This window comes from Heloderma suspectum, chromosome 2 (genome assembly GCF_057233095.1).
Source record: "Heloderma suspectum isolate Gila_16-S chromosome 2, 16-S_ref, whole genome shotgun sequence".
NCBI classification, from domain to species: domain Eukaryota; kingdom Metazoa; phylum Chordata; class Lepidosauria; order Squamata; family Helodermatidae; genus Heloderma; species Heloderma suspectum.
Genome location: NC_139459.1, coordinates 369,331,161 through 369,352,740, shown reverse-complemented (window position 1 = coordinate 369,352,740; position 21,580 = coordinate 369,331,161). Strand labels below are relative to the sequence as shown.

Here is a 21,580-nt window from a genome sequence, read left to right as displayed (position 1 = left end):
GAATCTGCTCTGCTTTAGTCTATGGAGAAAATGTGTGCAAATTTCAGGAGATTTCTGCACGTTTTGGGAGATTTGTGCAAATCTCCTGTTGGATTGCTGCTAGATTTGCGCTAGTTTCCTGTTCATGCAAAGCGAGCAGTGATCGCAAACGGAAATCAGGTACGAGACGTGTGGCAAGACGTTTGAGATTGCTAGGACTTTCTGGGCATCACTCAGTTGCCCATCCCTATTCTTAAATCCGTTTTTAGAGCAAGGAACAAATGCCAAATTAAACATAACCCCTACAGACACAGTGCTGCTCGATTTGCCCACATATGGAGTCAATGCAATGCTTGTTGGATCAGAAACTGCGCCCTTGCAGTGCTTCTTGGGTCAAGATAGCCAGCCCAGGACATTTTCCTGTCCAAAATAGCTACATGGTACAGCAGGGGTGGGCAACACGCCGGCCACAGGCAGCGCCAGTGCTGCGGCCCCTGCCATCCACCGAAATTTGGCTGCACCAGGAGTCCAGTGCTGTGGCTTCTGCCACCCGCCGAAATCTGGCTGCACCGGGAGTGCAGCCCACCAGTGGAGGGTCCAGGGGTTGGAAAGTGGCCCCCAGATCCCCTGAAATTGCCCACTCCCTTGGCACAGCGAAAACAATGCGTAGCTCAGTGGTAGAACAGCTGCTTTGCCTACAGAAGGCCCCAGGTTCAATCCACAGCATCTCCGGTTAAAGGATGAGGTAGCAGGCAAAGGGAGCGATGTCGTCCCAAGACCCTGGAGAGCCTCAGCCAGTCAGAGTAGACAGTACTGGCCTAGACGAACAACTCTTCTGACCTAGTATAAGGTGGCCTTCTGTAATGCCGGAAGTTGCAGCTGGTGCAGAACGTGGCGGCCCACCCGATTAAAGGCAGCCGTCAGTGAGACCACATAACTCCAGTGCTGAAGGAGTTGCAGTGGTTACCAGTTGTTTTTTGGGCCCAATTCAAGGTGTTGGCATTGACCTTTAAAACCCTATATGGTTCTGGCCCAGTCTACCTTAAGGAGCACGTCCAACAACACCAGGGACGCTGCTCAATGAGACGGGCCTCAGAAGGCCTACTGTCTGTCCCATCAGCCAGGACAGCTAGGCTGGTGAGGACTAGGGAGAGGGCCTTTTCTGTGGTGGCCCCCACTCTGTGGAATTCCCTCCCTAGTGACTTCCTCCATCCCCCCGCTTTAATGAGCTTCTGCCAGGCTTTGAAAACCTGGCTGTTCAGGCAGGCACTTGGGGTGGGTTAGGGTTTTTTAGAGCAATGTTGTTTTGTTCAGCTGATTATGTAAATTTGTTGTATTTCATGTTATTTGTATCATACACCACCTAGAGTGGCTGGTAGCTGGCCAGATGGGCGTCTAATAAATCAAATAAATAAACGTCAGACAATCCTGACCTACAGTCCAAGAGCTACACGCCACCATCCTCTGAAAAACTGCAAAGGATCCAGCACCTCTCCTAACTGGGGGCCCAAAAGGGGTCACTTGGTTTGCTGTGTAGCAGGACTGGCTGTAGCCCTGACAATGCAGCTATGATTCTTACATTTTTGGACTCGCAAGCCAATGGGCCAGACTCGCAAGCGTCTCAGCGACACGGGGCATGCGTGCACAGATCTAACACACACCCTTTCCGCCTATCTAGCAACGCTTTCTCTTCCAGTTCACAATGTTTTATTCGCCATTTTGCTTGGGGGTGCCCTCCTCGGAGTACAGAAGCAGTGGAGTTTTTAAGCCCCCTCCAGTAGCTGTAATGCAAGAAAACATGCTGACTGGCAAAGAAAAGCAAATTGGAATGACAGTCCGCAGCACCGCAGCAAGATTATAAACTGCAGAGCAGTTCAGGTGAGCTTCACCTGAAATTTAAGGCTTCATGAAGCCTTATATTCGCCTGTGTACACCAGTTGCTGGGGAACATGGGCGGGAGGGTGCTGTTGCACTCATCCTGCTTGTGGGTTTCCCATGGGCATCTGGTTGGGCACTGTGTGAACAGAATGCTGGATGAGATGGGCCCTTGGTCTGATCCAGCATGGCGCTTCTTATGTTCTTAGTCCTAAAATATCTGGAGGGCTCCGCGTTGTCATAGGGTTTGTGAATTGCTCAGTCCCCATTCACACCCATTTTATTACTGAATCGCTTTAGCGTGTCTGATTTGATGTACTTTATTATTTCTGCTCTGCTCCCCCTCCCTCCCCCCCCCGAGTAGTTGTTCATGGAAACCACGACTTTTTGCAACTGCCTGAGATCATCCTTTTGTAGCCCAGGGATAGACAATGTGTGGCCCTCCAGGTGTTTTTGGACTGCAGTTCTCATCAACACTTACCATTGGCTCCGCTGGCCGGGGGTGATGGGAGTTGCAGGCCAACAACATCCGGAGGGTGTTCCTTCCCAACATTCTACCCAATTGTTTTTTAAAGTATATATACAAATGGCTTTTAATTCAGTTTCCATTCAATTTTTACAGCTGTAGATTGTAACTCTGCCTACGTTTGGAAGGTCATGCTAGCCATGATAAAAATGAGCCCCTTGGCGTGAGCCAGGAAAACAAGAAGAAAAACTTGCATTAACCATAGTTTCTTGTTTCATCTGAACCTGGAAACTATGGTGAACAGCCTAGAAGCAAGTCAGGATTCAAAGTGTGGTTTAATATTTTGTTCCAAAGCTGTGAACTGTAGCCTTCTGGTTTGGATAAAACTATCCTGGTTCAGACAGTCAGCGAAAGACTTCCTGGTTTGTTTGGTGGCTCGTACGAAGGGGCTGCATCTCCAGGCAAAAGGCTCATTCCTATCTCAGCTTATTAAGTGATAGAGAAGCACATCTCTTAGGGCTAAATTAAACAAACATATTTGCCCTCCTTCTGCAACCTGTTACAGGGTCACAGAGGAGGAAATGTGTAACTTATTTTGGAATTTAATACTCCCAGTCAAAAATACTACCAATGCCCAAGGCAGCTGAGAACTACCAATATACCTTTTAAAGCCAGTGGGGGCATTTTTCTGAACATTCCCCCACTTAACAACAACAACAACAACAACAGCAGCAGCAGCTTTGTGTATGTAGAAATCTAGTGCATCAGGGATAAAGTGTTTAGTCCTCTTCCTGGTGTACAGGTTTTCTACATACTTTTAAATATTGGTGAGCATTCAAGTATGTGACATCCTAGAAATGTGAAGGTTTGGGGGGAAAGCTAGGAGAAAAATTCAGAAAACAACCATTCCCCCCCCCTCCACCAATTTCCCCAAAATCCCTGGGAAAAAAATAAAAAGTATTTTCAAAAAAATAAAATAAATTCTGGTGTGTGTGTCTCCACCCCTGCATTTATTTTTTCAGTTTTTTTCCCCAGGCCTTCTCATCTCTGGGCATCACACACACACACAGACTTTGAAGTGGTACATTACCGAATTTTACCACCTTAATCTATGACTCCATTCTGAAAAACTTATAGAAGCACTCTGATTTCTTGTTAAAGCCTTCCTGCACTCCCCTCCAGCCCTGATTTAATGTATTCATAAGTTCTCTCTCCTTTTTCCAATGAGTGACAAGTCTGTCTTTCAAGGAGAGAAAGTTTCCCCCCTCTACTTTACAGAACATGATTCACATTTTCTCCTGTGTGAATTCTCCGATGTCTAAGCAGTGTCTCTTTCTGGCCGAAATGTTCCCCACACTCCAGACACTCATAAGGCTTCTCTCCTGTGTGGACTCTCTGGTGTCTCATCAAGGTCTCCCTCTGATTAAAGCTTTTCCCACACATCGGACAGGAATAAGGCTTCTCTCCTGTGTGAACTCTCTGATGTCTAATCAGCTTGGCCCTCTCGCTGAAGCTTTTCCCACACTCTGAGCATGCATACGGCCTCTCCCCTGTGTGGATTTTCTGATGTGCAACAAGATTTCCTTTCCTACGGAAACTCTTCCTACACCAAGGGCATTCATAAGGTTTCTCCCCTGTGTGGACTCTCTGATGCCTGCTCAATCGGACCCTGTCACAAAAGCGTCTCCCGCATTCGGAGCACTCGTACATCCTCTCCCCTGTGCGGACTGCAAGGAGGTTTCCTTTCCTTGGGAAGCTTTTCTCACACCCGGGACAGTTGACAAATTTCTCCCCCATGTGGATTATCTGATGTCTCAGCAACTTGCCTCTGTAATAGAAGCTTTTCCCGCATTCCAGGCAGCTGTGCGGCTTCTCTCCTGTGTGGATTTTCTGATGTGCAAGGTGGTTGTCTTTTCTTTGGAAGCTTTTCCCACAGACAACGCATTTGTAGGGCTTTATGCCTGTGTGGATCATCTGGTGTTTTGCCAGCTGGGATCGGTAGTGGAATCTTTTCCCACATTCAAGGCATGGATGCTTCCTCTCACTTTCGTGGGGCAGACGTTTGTTAAAGGCCCTCAACCCTTCCACAAGCTGAACAGACCCATGCCATCTCCCCGCCGGCTTCCTCCCCTGAAGCCTCTCCAAATCACTGCCTCCTTTGTGGATCTCGGGCTTCACAGAAATATCACCGTGGGATCTTTCCAGATACATCTCATGGGATACCACCATCTTGGGGCTGTTCCATTGAAGAGTCTCCTCTTTGATCTCAATTATTGCCACATTATCTGAGGGAACAGGGAAGGAACCAAGATCAAGTAGAGCGGAAAGGGTATGGGGAGAAAAATAGAAAAATTACAGAAACGAAGAAACAAATCTAAAAAAGTCAGAACTCACTAACCTCAGTCTAAAAGAGAAGGCGGAAACTGGAATTAGTATAAGACATCCTTGATTTCTCAGGAGACAGGCTGCCTGAACGACCCTCAACCTCTTCTCCACCCCTCCACTACTGCCTTTTCGCCACTGTCGACAACCCCAGCCGGAGCTGCCTTTCAAACGCATGTCAGGATGAGAACCAGGAACAGAAGTTGCTGTGGTGTGAGTTGTCAGAGCTGAATCCAGGAGTCAGTCAAGTGGTCAACAGAGCAGAGTCAAAAGGGGAGAGCAGAAGCAGCAGGAAATACATCCGCAAGATCCAACACAAAGGAAGTACAACAGGAAAAAGCCAATGGGGTTTGCCAGAGGGGGTGGGAAGATACAACCAGAGAAGTAAAATTTCTGGAAATTTTGAGGCCATGGGGAAAAAAATTGGTGGGGGGGTAGAAAAATTAGAAATCTTGGAAAAATGGAAAAATAAGCAATACTTAATTTTTTTTAGCACTCTTAACAGATCTAAAGTCACTTTGCTGCTTTAAAACAGCCTTCCCCAATCTGGTGCCCTCCAGATATTTTGGACTTCATCTTCCATCAGCCTCAGGCAGCATGGCCAATGGTCAGGAATGCTGGGCACTGTAGTCCAGAACATCCGCAGGGCACCAGGTTGAGGAGGGCTGCCTCAGGAACATAAAGTAACTTTAGGAACAGAAAGACTGCTTTATGTACAACTTCGTTTGCTCATAAAATTATCATTATACTTTTTTAAAAAATTAAAGTAAACTCAGGTAGTAAATTTGTAATTATTGTCTGAATAGAACTACGTCAAATCAGTCAATCCTAAAGGAAATCAACCCTGACTGCTCATTGGAAGGACAGATACTGAAGCTCAAATATTTGAGCTGAAGCTCAAATATTTTGGCCACCTAATGCGAAGAGAAAACTCCCTGGAAAAGACCCTGATGCTGGGAAGGATTGAAGGCAAAAGGAGAAGGGGACAGCAGAGGATGAGATGGCTAGATAGCATCACCAATGCAATGAATAGGGACTTGAGCATGCTCCGGGAGAGAGCGGAGAACAGGAAGGCCTGGCGTGCTGTGGTCCATGGGATCACGAAGAGTTGGACACGACTTAACAACTGAACAACAACAACAGCATCAGAAACACAGGACTCTATAGAACAAAACCCAAGCTGTCAAGAATGCACATTTACTGTCAAGAATGGTGACTCTACTCACATGTTGGGAAACTGAGCATAAATGCCTATGAGTAAAATATACTTTAGATCAATACTTTTAATACGGAATGAAAGAACTAACTATGCTGGGAATCTTACAGAGAGGATTAAAAATATTTCCCCCCATGGCTTCATTATTACCAGACATTTTACATCTTTAATCTTTCTATAAAAGTGTTCTTATTACATAGTTTTTAGAAATCATTTTGGGGGGAGTAAAGGCTGGGTAGCAATATATAAATACTTTGTCTTAAATTCTAAAAGAAAATCTTTCATAATCCAAAGCTGTTCAATTTTTCGGGAAAACCCTCAAAAACGTTCCTTAGGGGGGAAAAAACATGGATTTTCAACACCAAGAGTTTGTGGAGGACAGAACAAGAAAGGCTGGGAATTTGCAAGCAGCGGGAACATAGGACCACTCATGACTAGTTTCATCACCTTGATTGCTGTGATGCATCTCAATTCCAAACTCCCAAGGCAACAAACTACATGTTTAAAGGCAGTAGCCATAACAAAAACCACATAAGAATTTAAAGCAGATTGAGGACAAATTGTGAGGAAAGCCAGTAAGACAAACTCTGCCAGCAATACTGCTCACGTACACAGAGCATGTGAAAGAGACCGTGACATGGGTTTTCCAGGAAAATGTTTGGTATGGGGAAAATGGTCCCAGAACTTTCTCCCACTGTTCTGTATCAGCTAAGATCTAATTTAGCCTGCCTGACTTATAAATAGTCAACAAAACCTTAAAATTATGCCAGGTGCAATCATACATGGCACATGAATATCGCTAACATTTTTCCAATAGCCAAAAGTAGTTGAACTTAAATACCGGGGGAGAGAGAGCTCAATAAAGTGCACTTAGGGCACAATCCTATTACAATGGTGATAAGCCCCGAACGCAGAGGCTTACGAGCTTCGCCTTGCTGTCCTCCCGCCCTGCATTTTCAGTAGACAGGCTTTTTTGTCCATCTAGCAGAAGCATTTCAGAGAGGGAAGGAAAGAGGCTGGGGAGGCCTCAGGATAGATTGCGTCCTGGCCTCCCCAGTGTCCTCCCCTCCCCGCCCACCGAAATGTCCGCTTTACCCCCTTTACCTGGGGTTCTGATTCTGTCAGATCCCAGTCATCAATCAGATTCTTTTGGTTACCAAAATGAAACGAGCCACTTGTGCAAAAAGATCGCAGTTTGTTGATAGAAAATGGATGCGGAACATATACATACAAAGAAAGGTCACACCTCATTCCAGCTAATCAAGCTTTCATAGCTGGTGTCTTCTGGGGGCCCCACAACAGACAGAAGCTGCCCCTTGAGCCACAAAAGTTCTCCAAGCTGGCCGTGTGCACGTTGCCCCTTGAAACGGGACCGAAGATCAAAACCAGCCCACTTGCTTTTTTCCCTTGGCTTAGGAGCTGACAGGGAGAAACACACAGAAACACACTCTCCTCCCAGAAACAGGGGGCCAGGCCTGTCTCCCCCTCGAAGGTCCTTGAAACATCCCAGCCTGGGAAGCTAATAAGAGAGAGCCTCTAGCATTCCCACTGAGGAGCGAAATCCTCCCAGCTCATGGGAGAGATAAGACACCACTCTCTATGAGAAAAGGGTGAGGTAACTAGGCATATGCACAGTTGTTGACATATGGAACTGCGCTTGCTTGATACCAATGAAAAGCATGTGAGAGGCTCCTTCTAGAAGACACCCCCACCTACAAGGGGCCTACTTTGGTTAGCTAAGGCCTGTTAAAATCTACTGACTGCGCTAAATTATATAAGTCTACTACCAGCATTTAGAACTCTGTGAAGTCCACGGTTTTGTTCATTAACCGACTCACTACACCCCCTCTCCGAGGTCGCTTTTCCGACCTTGGAGAGCAGCCGACATAGTTCTTTCTGTGCTGGCTGTGATGGGGAGAGGGAGGAGTGCTTGAGCTCTGATTCCCTCCTCCGAGGTTGGAGCGCTGTCTCCAACCTTGGATCTGGGAATCTGAAATATCCCTCTGAGAGCAATCCTATACATTTCTACTAAAAAGTATGTCCAACTGAGATCAAGGAGGCTTACTGCTCAGTAGGTGTGTATAGGATGGCAGCCTTAGTCTGGTTTATTGCTATATTCAGACAAATTCAAAGCTTTACTTGGAGCTTGTTTTTGATTAGAATCAGGTCTTTAAAATGGCTCCAGCTAATGACAGAGAAGGAAAAGGGTCCCTTACTTACCCGGAGATGACCCATTCCCACAGTTATCTTGCAGGACCTCCTTGTAGAGAGCTCTTTGACTTGGATCCGACAGGGCCCATTCCCCCTCAGGGAAATGCACAGCCAGCTCAAAGTCCACAGACCCCTGAAACAACAAGAAGCCCCCCACTCTGCTGTAACTCGGTCTCTGCTGTTCAGACTCTGAATATGTGCATCTCCAAAGTGGAATTTGGCCCTTGGACTGAACGAGGTTCCTCACCTCCTGTAGTTTTAGGTGGAAGATAACGCCACACAAGAAACATGTGTTTTCTTGAGAGAGCATCAGTTTGGTGGGAAGATGCCATGCAGTTCTGCCCTTCCTCCCACAAAATTCCGTGTACATAGAAACCTAGTGTATCAGGGCGAAGGCTAGGCCAGAATTTGTCTCCCTGCGATGCTAGTTTTCTACGTGAGTGGATTTTTTTATTTTATTGTACGGGGGACCATTCTACTGTGTGAGCCACCATCTACAGTCTGAAGCGATACAATCCAGTCAGAGGTTTCCCACCTCAGGGAAAACTAGGCATCAAAACATGGGCATGAAAACCCCACCCCCATTTATAGGAGAGAGAGGGAGAGAGTTTGCGTGTGTCTGTAGGGTTAACCTAGAAAAAAGGCATGTATAATAGAGGTGTATAAAATTATGTGTGGTGTGGAGAAAGTGAAAAGGGAAACATTTTTCTCCCGCTGTCATAATGACCCAAAGGGGTCACCCCATGAAGCTGATTGGTGGAAGATTCAGGAAAGTTAACGGGAAGGACTTCTTCACACAGCGCAGAGTTAAACTATAGAATTCAATTCCACAAGATGTAATGATGGCCACCAATTTGGATAGCTTTGAAAAGGGGTTGGACAAATTCCTGGAGGATGACGTTATCAATGGCTACTAATCCTGATGGTTATCTGCTACCTCCAGTATCGGAGGCACTATGCCTACGTACCCCAATTGCTGGGGAACGTGGGCGGGAGGGTGCTGTTGCACTCATGTCCTGCTTGTGGGTTTCCCACGGGCAGCTGGTTGGCCACTGTGTGAACGGAGTGCTGGATTAGATGGAACCTTGGTCTGATCCAGCACGGCTCTTCTTATGTTCTTATGGTTGGAACTGGAACTGCATGGAATCTTCCCCATAGCATGAAACTGTATGCCTGAAATGCTCTTCCACATAATACTAGTTTAAGCCAGGGCTGGCCTAAGACATTTTGCTGCCTGAGATGGATCAGCAAGTGGAGGCCCTTTTCCCACCCCCCTGAGTCAGGACAGATGGTACTTGAGACCAGTCAAGTCATTCTGATACCGGAGGCACAAAATCCCACAACTGCCTCTCTCCCTCCCTGGAAGTAACAGTGCAAAAAATAAAAATAAATATCTAACAAGTTGCGGTTCAGCTGCCCATGGCAGCTGCTTCACTCTTCCTAATGGTAGGGCTGGCCTTGAATTTAGCTATTTCTTTCTTCTTCCTTTTTATTTGTAAAATTGTGCTGATTGTGGTTTATATTCATTTGGGTTCTTTTCTTTTCTTTGTTATATTAATTAAGGGTTCCTTTATTTGTGTGTAAGTCACTTCAAAACTACTTTTTGTGGTGTGAAGCGACACATAAACATAATTACAATAAAACCTCTCAAGACTTTTATTCTTGAGGCTCATGATTTTTAAATGTTCTGTCTCAGTATCCCGATTTAAAGAGGTCTGAGAGCCGGTGTCAGTTATATCGGTACGCTGTTCTTTCTCTCATGAGGAGCTCATCAAATCTCTAATGAAGTGAAGCCCACCCACCTACTCAACCGAAAAATATGCATACCTCAGTTGGCCCTGGTTCTATCAATTCCTGTCCCTCAGGGGGAAGCAATGATGTGGAATGATTGGAGGGTATTATTCCACCATCTGTAAAAGATAGAAGGATTTGTCTGTTTATGTGTTACATTTATATCCCACCTTTCCATTAAAATATGTCCCAGGCATCTCCCTTAGTAGAGTAACAAAGTCTGGGTGAGCACACAGAAAAGACCCTTCCTTGACATGTCAGATGTGGGCAGGACGAAGAGAAGGGCCCCTTCAGAAAGTCTCAGCACCTAGGCAGGCTTGTACAGGAGAAGATGGTACTTCAAGATGGGACTTTGAAAAGTGTGTGTGTGGGCGGGGAGGTCAGCAACTGAGACGCATCTGCCCCATCAAGCAATTTCTGACTTGCCAGTTGCCAGACAAAACTTTGCATTCTTCCTCTTCTCTTAACAGAAACAAAGAACATTCCATATAGCGAAGAAAAGGGGTGCAGGAGAGAAGAAGAGAATGAGGGGGAGGCCAGCAGCAGCTGTAACGTTGATGGTGGGACACATGTCAGGGGGAAGTTAGGTTAGAACTTTGCTTCCTGAGCCACTAGATTTCTATGTGCAGGGAGTGGAGAAGCCGTCCACTATGCAGTCTGAAGTGCTACAGCCCAGACATAGGATTCCCCATGTCAGTGAGATGTTTTGATGGGACTTTGGGGGCTTTTTTCCCCTATTTTACATTTTTAAAGTTTAGGAGGCCTGCCTTCAGGAAAGTCTAGATTATTTAGCAGATCCCTTCTACACATCCAGAAGAAATTGTCCACATAAAAAAGCAAGATTTGGGATCAATTCCCTATGGCTCTAACCTAGGCTATGGTAGCCTAGGTTAGAGCCATAGGCTATCGACCTGATATGCTAACTTTCTGCATGCAGGGAGTTGTGTTTTGTTTTGAATATAGGCCGCATTCCATCAAGTGATCCCACTCCTAAAGTCTGAAGTAGTACAGTCCAGCAAGACTGTGCAACTGCCTACTGTGTGGGGCTCAGCACTAATTCTCATGGAACGAGGAATGTATCTTACTGCTGTACTTCCCTGTTCTTCCTCGCTTCAAGAAACAAGTCGACGCTTCCCAGCACTCCTGCAACACAGTCCCCACCCCCTACCTAGCGATCCAACATCCACGCCATCCTCCTCCTTGGCTTCCATGTACAATGGTCTCTTCGCAAGATCCAGTGGGTTCACCGTCGCATCTTTTGATGGCACCGGCACCTGAAACCACAGGGAGACATCCAGTGAGATCTGGGAGACACGGTATAAACCACACTACAACCAGAGCAGTGTGTATTCTAGACTTGGAAAGGATTATTACAAGGAGCTCGAGGAGGCATAGAAAGTTCTCTCCCAACAACTCTGGGAGGTAGGTTAGGTTGCGAAGGAGTGGTTAGCACAAGGTCTCCTGGTAAGCTTCAGGGGATTTGAACCTGGGCCTCCCTGGTTTGAGTCCAACACACTAACTTAGACTTCCCCAAGCAGGTAATCTTCCCCACCATTCCAAGCCAGTACAGCTGTGCCAGCTGGGAATGATGGGAGTTGCAGTCCAACACATCTGGAAGGTGTCAGGTTGGGGAACACTGCTCTAACCACTACCCCACACTGGTTTAGAGCAGGAGTGGTCAACCTCTTTTGGTGCTGCGGTCGGAATATTCCCTTGGACCAAGATGGCGGGTGAGATGATATCAAGAAGGCAGGGTCTGTCACCAAAGCGCCACCCCTCCCATGCCATCATTCAGCCTCGCCACCCATTTTTTCTTTCTCCATGCAGCAGACCAGCTCCTGCAAGTGCCTGCTGAGCTAAGCGCAGCACGTCCCCTAGGAGAAGCCCTATGTTATCTCCAATCTGTAATCGGAGATAACAAAGCTTGGCCTCTGGAGATTCCTCTCTCCCGCCTCCTCCCCCCAGCAGCCTCCAAGCCATGCGGCAGGGTTGGGGAGGCACCCGCAGACGGAGCCTAGCCCTCTCTGGGCCGTATTCAGATCCTCAGCAGGCTGGCTTAGGCCTGCGGGCCAAAAGTTGCCCTCCCCTGGTTTAGAGCACATCAGTCACTCCTCTCCTAGCAACTGCAACGACCTGCAATATTCACGGTCTCCCCATTGAACCGCCCCAGCATATGTCTGCTGTGCTCCTCACAAGTGTGCTTTTGTTTAAGTCCTTAAAAAAAACCCCTGTGAACTATAACCTAAATGAGATAGAGACATAAATAAGGGCTGAAACTGATCTTCAGAGATCATCTGTTTTCCATAGTGAACCCTCACCTGCCATTTCCATGCATCTGCCGCTTGCTGGCTCATCAGGAAATCTTCCACCAGGGCTGTCGTCTGGATGCCGCTCTCCGGGCCGCATTCCTGGGCCCAGCTCTGCATTTCCGGTGGCAGGATGGCCAAGAACTGCTCCAGAATCAGCAACTCCAGGATCTGCTCCTTGGTGCGCCTTTCTGGCTTCAGCCATTGGTGGCAAAGCTCTTGGAGTTGGCTATAAACCCTGCGTGGGTCTTCCACTTCCCCATAGCGGAACTGCCGGAAGTGCTGGCGCTGGGTCTCTGTTTGGATGGCTTCCCCTCGCAAGATGGCGGCCTTCACCTTCCCATAATCCCGCCTGTCTCTGTCTTCTAGGCCACCAAAGGCCTGTTTGGCTTTTCCACTCAATGCTGGCAGTAAGCAGGCCACCCACTCTTTTCTTGGCCACTGGCAGGCTGTGGCAACTTGTTCAAAGGAGGCCAGAAAAGCCTGGGTGTCAGCCCAGGGCCCAGGGTCTCTCAGCTCTGGGTTTCCCCATGACAACTGGGGGGTATTCAAGGCCTTCAAGAATTCCTGCCACTGGCCTTCCCATTCCTTGGCCAGTCCTCCATCAGGGTCTTGCTTCACCCTTTTGGGTGCTAGGCACCACGGAAGCTCTCCAACGCAACCAGGCTGAGTGGCCTGAGGGCTTTTTGCACTCCCTCCCAGCATCTTCCCTGTACTAAGGCTCGCCGGTGAAGCCTGTGGCTCCATTTTCACCCCTCGCAAAAGCCTCCACTCCTCTGGATCTCAGCTGCGTACCCAAACCCCGTCTGGGTCTGAAAACACTGTGAGGAAAGAGTCCAAGCAGCGCCCATCAAGCCAGCTCACCTGGCCAGTCCAAGAAGGGCGACGAAACTTTTATCGACAACTCAGCACGGTTATTACTGAGGGCTTAAACATTGGCCCATTCAAGAGGACCCAGGAGAATTTCCTGATTAGCGAGGGGGGCGTCCTGTTGAGGAGACACACACATGCAGCATAATCCTGCCATGTCTACCTAGAAGTAAGCCCTACTAGAGTTTAGTGGGACTTTCTCCCAGGTAAAGATTACAGGATTACAACCTTAGATGAACACATTCCATCAAACATGAAATCAGGTGTAGACAGTCATCTCTGGGTCTCCAACGTGGTGCTTGTGGGCATCAATATGCCCACAGACACCTCTCTGGGGATCCACCAGGCTTCCAGCCCCTTCTGCTTTTTATTTTACTTTTTATTTTAAAAGAGAGAGGTTTTAAAACATGTTTCGTCTTGCACCATCCTCAGCAACACAGTTGTGGTTTCATGAATACAAGTGGGATCTGCAACAAAATGTTGCAGTGAATCCCTTACCTTCTTACAGCAATGCTTCTTCCCGTTCAGGGTGCCAGCCAGCCATGTCCTCCTCCAGGAAGTTCCATTCTGTCGCCCCTCCCTGTTTTCTCTTTTCCAATCGTCATGCCACATTCCACAACTCCCAAGCTTGCTCAGTCCTTATCAGGTTGTTCTTTTGGGGTTTTGCTCCCCTTTGGTTTGGGGGGTTCTCCCAAGCATGTCAGTACCTCTCTCTTGTTTCTCAATGGCCCTGTTCTGGCTACAAAGCTGTTAGCACTCAACACCTGAGTTCACTGTTGGAAGGAGTGATTTTGTAGGGCTGGCAACCACTGAAGGAAAGTTTAGATGTGTATCCCTCACTTAAAATCAGATTTAATTGATTGACACACAGCAATGAAGCAGGTGAAGTTTTTCCAGGCATAGAGATATGGAAGAGGAAGATGTTACTTGCTTAATTTATTTGCATTATGCTGTTCTTGAAAAGCCCACTAAATGCCTGTGTCACCTCTGAAGATGTTAAAGTAGGATTGCCAGCTGACTGGAAGAATGCATCCTGGCCTGCTCTTGCGCCTTTGACAGCAGCTTGATTTTCAGATTTCAGCAAAGATTTATCTCCATGGTGGGAAAAATTCTTTCCCTGCTTATTTCCACAGGTTAGGCTGTTGTTAAAAGGCACAAGAGCAAAGGCCTGCAAGACAGTAGGTAACCCCTGTATTAAAAGCACAGGAGCTCTGCCTGGGAAGAAGCTGGCAATATTTTGCCATTTAATGAAGCCACTAAGCTTCCCTGTCAGCAACATGGGTACTGGCTTACCTTCCAGAATTGTTATAATGATGATTGAATAATAGCAGAAAATGTGTTGGAAGCAATTTAAAATCAAGATTACATTTTAGCCAATGCAGGCATCCCATTATTGCAGAAAATGCACAAAAATATCATTTTAAACACACCATGCATGAAAAAACAGCTCCAGTCTCTATTAGGATGATGATAGCTATGGCAATAGGTTAAATAGCCTTAAACAAATTATTTGTATTTATTTCATTTCTGTACTGCCCAATAGCCAAAGCTCTTAGGTAAGTTCCGTAGAGGTCAGTTTATTAATGATATTTGCCATTGTGTCAAAGAATAAAACCTCCCTAAATAGAGGCAGTGTAGCTGAGTAGCAGAAGGTGGAGACAGACCACAGGGGAAGGCTACCTGTGAGCATTAAAAAAAAAAAAAAAAAAGACTGCTGGCAGTGTTACAGACGCAGTACTGAATGTGTGGTATGATCTAGCAAGGCAATGTTCATCCATTCAGGATAAAGCTTCTTTTTTCCCCTTGTTCTCCCCCCCCCCCAACTCTGCTCCCTGTTATTCACCCTCCTCCAGAGAACCTGTTTTGCACACGCTCTCACACACACAATTCCCTTGAAACTCACCAGAGCTGGAAGTAGATCAGCAAAAGCCAATTTTGACTCCTGCACTAAGCTGGGAAAAAGAGGAGGAGGAGCAGGAAACTGGCTGTGCGATTTTGAGTCGCATCTAGGAACCTGAGTTTTGTTGGTTTAACCCTTCTATAACTTCACATTGGGAGGGGAGGGAGCCCTCACTAGCTGGAAACAGCTGTGGCTGGTTTAGATCAGGGACCGGCAGACTTCAGGCTTGCAGGATCCACCTTGGGCAGGTTTTAGAACCCCATGATCCACTAAATGGAGCCTGGTGCAAAAGACCTACATGTAGAATTAAAGAATTGAGCCAAGGAATTTGTTCGATGCACCAGAATTGGAGCTTACAGTTGTTCCACACATACAATCCACTGCTGGTCACCCCAGACTGTCTTCATTTCAGAAGTATAATTTTTGGCAGTGGGAGGTTTTTTATTAAAAAAAACAAAACCCAAGTCAGTTCAAGAAACAGGACATAAGAAGAGCCCTGCTGGATCAGACCAAGGGCCCATTGAGTCCAGCATTCTGTTCACACAGTGGCCAACCAGCTGCTCGCAGGGAAACCCACAAGCAGGATGTATGTCTACCCAGCAGTACATCATCAGTTTCAATGGGACTTACTCCTGGATAACTATACTATGTACATTGTATAGGACTGCAGCCTAAAGGTGCCCTTGTATGGGTGGGGAGAAGAGAAAAATTAATACAGAGACATGCGTGGTGCCATCTTCAGGAGAACTACGTGCTGATCCCCAAGCAGGATGGAGTCAGCTTTCCTCCTCTACCGTAACTACTTTTGGAGGGGGGAAGATAAGAACGTAAGAAGAGTTCTGCTGGATCAGACCAAGGGTTCATCTAGCCCAGCATTCTATCCACACAGCCGCCCAGAGGAAAACCACAAGCAGGATATGAGTGCAACAGTGCCCTCCCACCCATGTTCCCCAGCAACTGGTGTACATAGGCATACTACCTCTGATACTGGAGGGAGCATGTAGCCATCAGGACTAGTAGTCATTGATAGCCTTCTCCTCTAGGAATTTGTCTAACCCCCTTTTAAAGCCATCCAAATTGGCGGCTATCACTGCACCTTGTGGCAGTGAATTCCATAGTTCGACTCTGCGCTGTGTGAAGATGTCCTTTTTATCTGTCCTGAATCTCCCACCAGTCAGCTTCATGGGGTGACCCCTTGGGGTCTAGTATTACGAGAGAGGGAGAAAAAAATGTCTCCCTACCCACATTCTCCACACCATGCATAATTTTGTACATCTCTGTCATGTCTCCATGGGATAGTCTTGACCATGGTCAGTCTCCATTTGTAACCAGGTCTTTCCTTTCTTTGTGAGGAACATGATTCCAGGGGTTGCCAACTTTTCCTTCTGTCTCTTGTTCCTGTGCCTTTTGCAGCAGCCTGACACACAAAAGCAAAGCAGGGGAAAACCCCTCTCTACCACAAATCCATCTTTCAGGAAAAATCATAATGGGGATGCGAATTAGTACGTGTGACGGGACCCTTTGTTTTTCTCCAAGCATGGTCGCGGTTTCCAAGGGGTTTGTTTTTTCTGAAACACTCGAAAGGGTTAACCCTATGGCTTCTAGAGCAATTTAAGAAGGGGGTGGAGATGTCAGTAGGGAAGCAACCCCCCCCCCCCTTCTTCCCTTGGAAAGACTTTTGCTTTTGAATGGCTGCAGGAGAGGTGAGTTGTTGCTGATTTTTCATTTTTAGTTGAAGGCCTTTGTGTAAAAGGAAGATGGAGAGCCGGGAAATGGAACCAAACAGGAGGGAGAGAAGGAAGGTGGATGGAAAAAAGAGGGGCAACCCCCTACACCCCTATAAAAATGGGGAGACAGTCTGTGCTGCTAGTTTCAGGGTCCCCACCCCGGAAGAGGGCAGAGAGGGTCGGGTTGATTGAGAACCAAAGGAGATCCCTGCAGTATATTTCATGGTCTTTCCCAGGTGGCTCTGTGCAACCCAGGGAATAACCAAGCCAAGAAGGAGAAGTTACTCTGGACAGATGAACATGTATTAGAAGAGCTGTTGATCTTTTAAAATCATGAGCCTTTAAGGCAGCCTTTGACAACCTGGTGCCCTCCAGATGTGTTGGGACTACAATTCCCAGCATGCCCCAGGCAGCATGGTTTAAAAGGCTGCTTTAAGGTGCCATAAGACTCTCTGCTACTTTTGCTGCAGTGGTCTAACACATCTCCCCCTCCAAAAATTATTAGAAGGGTGCGATTGGGTCCACCACCCTTCCCCAACTCAGATCCCCCTGGGAAAGGGGGAGCCGCTTACATGTCACCAAAAAAGAGGAAATGCATTGCTAAAAAGAGGGACACCTGTTTGCCTATACTGATTTTTATGTATAGATGCAGATTTAGAAAGAATAGCTATAATTTAAATAGAAATGCAATACATCTCACCATTATGAAAAGACTGACCGGGTGGACCTGGGTTTCTCCTCAGGCAATTTCCAAGCCCCTGTTCATCGTTTCTGCAGTTTGTTATTTTTAACCCGGACTTGAACTGGACAGCCCTTCAAAGAGGACACCATCAAATAGAGGGCTGTCCTCTGTAAAGCAGGACCTGTCCACCCACTGGCCATGCTGGCTGGCGGGATGATGGGAGTTGCAGTCCAACATACATATATATATATATATATATATATATACACACACACACTGCCCAATAGCCAAAGCTCTCTGGGCAGTTCACAAAAATTAAAACCAAAAAGCACACAGTAAAACAATATAAAATATAAAAGCATTAAAACCACAATATAACAATACAACCAGAATAAAACCAGAATAAAACTTAGCAGCAATGCAGAGATTTAAAATAAGATTTAAAACAGTAAAGCTAAAAGACTAGAAAGCTAAAATGCTAAAATCCCTGGGAAAATAAAAAGGTCTTCTGGAAGGAATACAATGTAGGTGCCAGGCGAACCTCACTAGGGAGCTCATTCCACAGCTAGGATGCCACAGCAGAAAAGGCCCTCTTCCTAGTAGCCACCCACCTCACTTACTTTGGCAGGGGTTCACGGAGGAGGGCCACTGAGGATGATCTTAAGGTCTGGGCAGGCACATATGGGAGGAGGCAATCCTTCAGATAAGGATTGGCTGGACAGCCAATCTGTCAAGAATGCTCTGACTTGGATTCCTGCATTGAGCAGGGGGTTGGACTCGATGGCCTTGTAGGCCCCTTCCAACCCTACTATTCTATGATTCTGTAACCTGGCCCCAAGCTGTTAAGGGCTCTGAATGTTAATACCAGCACTTTGAATCAGGCCTGGGAACGGACTAGCAGCCAGTGCAACTGGAAAAGTATGGGCATAATATGAGCTCGTTGGCCAGTCCCTGTTAACAATCTTGCTGCCCTGTTTTGGACTAGCTGAAGTTTCCAGACCATTTTCGAAGGTAGCTCCACATATAATGCATTGCAGTAATCCAGACGAGAAGTTATCACAGCATGGATAACTGTAGCTAGGTGATCTCTGTCCAGATAAGGGCGTAGTTGGTATACCAGCCTAAGCTGATAAAAAGTGCTGCGTGCCACTGAGTTCACCTGTGCCTCAAGTGACAGTTCTGGGTCCAAGAGCACCCCCAGACTACAAATGTGATCCTTTAGGAGGAGTGCAACCCCCTCTAGAACAGGTTGAATATCACCTAGCCAGGCAGACAAACCACCCACTAACAGTACTTCCATCTTGTCTGGATAGAGTTTCAGTTTATTGGTCCTCATCCAGTCCATTACCGTGCTCATACACTGATTCAGAACAGCCACTGCCTCACCTGGGTTTAATGAGAAAGAGAGGTAGAGCTGGGTGTCATCCGCATATTGATGGCACCTCAGCCCACACGTCTGGATAACCTCCCCCAGCGGTTTCATGTGGATGTTAAACAGCATGGGGGATAAAATAGAGCCCTGTGGAACCCCATGGTATAATTGCCATGGCACAGAGCAATAATCCCCCAGCACCACCTTCTGGAATTGGGCATCCAAGTAGGGGTGGAACCACTGCAGCACAGTAACTCCAACTCCCAACCCAGACAACCTATCCAGAAGGATACCATGGCCGATGGTATCGAAAGCTGCTGAGAGGTCCAGGAAAATCAACAGGGTCACACTCCCCCTGTTCCTCTCCTGGCAGAGGTCATCCCACAGGGTGACCAAGGCAGCTTCTGTTCCAAACCCAGGTCTGAAGCCCGGTTGAAATGGATCTAGATAATATGATTCATTCAAGAGTGCCAGCAGCTGTCCTGCAACCACCCGCTCAAGCACCTTGCCCAGGAAGGGGATGTTGGCTACTGGCCTATAGTTGTTAATGTCCTCCAGGTCCAGGCTAGGCTTTTTCAGGAGTGGCCTGATTACCCCCTTTTTTAAAGCGGCCAGCACCACTCCCTCTCTCAAGGAGGAATTTACAACCTCCTGGACCCAGCCAGACATCCCCTCCTTGTTTGATGTAATAAGCCATGAAGGGCAAGGGTGAAGCGCACAACTGGTCTATTGGACTTGGCCAAGCACCTTGTCTGCACCCTCAGGCCTCAATAACTGAAACTCATCCAATAAAACTGGACCAGATGGTGCTCTGAACGTCTCTACCAATGGAACTGCATTAATCGTGGTGTCCAATTCATGACGAATCTGAGCGACTTTATCTTCAAAGTGCCTTGCAAACTCATCACAGCGTGCCACTGACGGTTCCACAGTCTCTCTCCCTGGCCCAGAATGTAACAGGCCGCAAACCACTCAGAAAAGCTCCGCTGGACAAGTCTGAGAACATGCAATGCTAGTGGAAGAGAACTGTCTCTTTGCCACCCTCACTGCCACAGAGTAGGCTCGATAGTGAGCTCTAACCAGTGTATCTGCATGGCACCTGGTTGGAGAAGACTGGTGTATGGGATGAGAGTAGAACTGCCAATGTTCAGTCCTTAATTTATTTTCCTCTTCCCTCCGTGTTCCTTTTTCCTTGCTTGTGTCTTTTTTAGATTGTAAGCCTGCAGGTAGGGACAGTCTTGTTTTACTGATTATATATAAGGTGCTCTGGGAGCCCTTTTAGCTGAGGAACAGGTTAAATATTGAATGAATGAATGAATGAATGAATGAATATATATTTAAACTACCCAGTGTTTCTGTCCATACATGCAACAGAGGATTATGTTTTGTTTAGCTCCAGGTCAAAAGTAGCTTCAAATATTGGTTTCTGCAGGAAAGCGCCTCTCTCTCTTAAAGGCATAGAAGCAAGGGAGGTTGAGGGTTTTTCTAATTGTAATTGCTTTTGTTCCACTTGTTACCTTGTAACCTTTGCTTCTTTCTTTCTTTCTTTCTTTCTTTCTTTCTTTCTTTCTTTCTTTCTTTCTCTCTCTTTCTTTCTTTCTTTCTTTCTTTCTTTCTTTCTTTCTTTCTTTCTTTCTCCCAGCCCTGTTGGAATGTAATGGAGCTCCATGGAGGATCTGTCTTTCTTTTTTTGCTTTGTGTTACTCTGTCAAGCACGTTGATGGTGTTTGAGAAATAATAACTTGAGCCAGGGTTGATCCCAGAACCTGTTCCTAATGTCCTGATTTTAGCCTTTGTAGATGTGAGGTTACGGTAAGTAAAGAGCACATCTGAGCATGTGCAGAGCAGACTAATGGTTAGCTCCATGCCACAGAAAAGCTTCACCTGCTGACCTCTTCAAATCTAGCCTGTCTATTAAACTTGGAGGATCAAGCTAGGCTGTTTTTTTGGCCCTGGCTGTCCAGCAACCCAATCCCAGAGAGACAGACCGCATCTCTGCAGTCTGTCCCGTTCAAAGGCTGTGCAGCGGAAGGACATGTTTTGGCAGATTGTGGCATAATGGTTGAAAAATTGTCAGCACCGAGTGATCCTATGAGCCTCAGGTGAGGAACCTCAGGTGAGGAACCTCAGGGCTGCAGACCAAATTTGGCCCCCCTAGGGTCCAAATCAGTGGCTCTGATTTTGGTGGGGCTATGAATCCATTCTGGGTTTTAGTCAGAACCAGCCAGAATTCTAAAGGAGCTATCCAAGGTGCTGGATTCTATGCCCAAAATGGTGCAGCACCTTGGATAGCTCCTTTAGAGTTCTGGCTGGTTCTACTTAAAACCCAGAATGGATTCACAGCCCCACCAAAATCAGAACCACCAGCCTCCACTGGTCCAAATCTAGCCCTCTAGGGTTCCCCAGGTGGCCACACATGCCTTCCCCTGTCCGTACTCCTTTCTCCCAACCACCAATTGTTTTGTGGTCCCCCAGCTTTTGTGCAGTTTTTCCCCTGGCCCCCTTTCTAAAAGGTTGAAATGCCTCTCCAAAGGCTTAGTTACAAACAGCAAGGGCACAATCCTATGCATGTTTAGACGGAAAAAGTCCTACAACCCCCAGCATTCCCCAGCCAGCCATGCTGTGAGTTGTGGGACTTGCTGGCTGGGGAACACTGGGGGTTGTAGGACTTTGTCTGGTCCAAACATGCATAGGATTGTGCCCTAAGAGCTTTAAGATAAAATATGCTGTTATTTGGGGCTCCACCCCTTTTGTCTTTGGCCGTGCCTCCTTTGCCTTCACCTCACCCACCCCTGGAATGCAG

The 21,580-nt window shown here is 46.9% G+C and overlaps 2 protein-coding genes across 6 annotated transcripts in view; one reads left to right on the top strand and one right to left on the bottom strand.

Annotated features, from left to right (window-relative positions):
* LOC146355997 (uncharacterized) overlaps window positions 1-21,580 on the top strand; it is a 43,283-nt gene that overhangs the window by 4,456 nt on the left and 17,247 nt on the right. The window contains exon 1 of one of the 3 annotated variants that reach the window (XM_084831395.1): window positions 16,460-16,699. The exons of 1 other annotated variant lie outside the window; for it this stretch is intronic. The gene's annotated coding sequence lies outside the window, so the exon portion shown is untranslated. Of the gene's footprint in view, window positions 1-16,459; window positions 16,700-21,580 lie in introns of those variants that run through there. One more of the 3 variants, XM_084831396.1, reaches the window with a different exon arrangement.
* On the bottom strand, window positions 914-16,255 carry LOC146355998 (uncharacterized). 3 transcript variants are annotated; one of them, XM_084831520.1, is made up of 6 exons: window positions 15,000-16,255; window positions 12,239-13,214; window positions 11,089-11,194; window positions 9,957-10,039; window positions 8,139-8,262; window positions 914-4,605 (listed from the first exon to the last, which is right to left on the bottom strand). In XM_084831520.1, exons 2-6 carry the CDS (start codon window positions 12,971-12,973, stop codon window positions 3,593-3,595), a joined length of 2,061 nt encoding a protein of 686 aa, XP_084687646.1. In that variant the 5' UTR covers window positions 12,974-13,214; window positions 15,000-16,255; the 3' UTR covers window positions 914-3,592. The 3 variants fall into 3 exon arrangements, with proteins under 3 accessions (XP_084687646.1, XP_084687648.1, XP_084687647.1); XM_084831522.1 differs by having other exon boundaries at window positions 12,239-13,047; window positions 15,000-15,041; XM_084831521.1 differs by having other exon boundaries at window positions 12,239-15,028.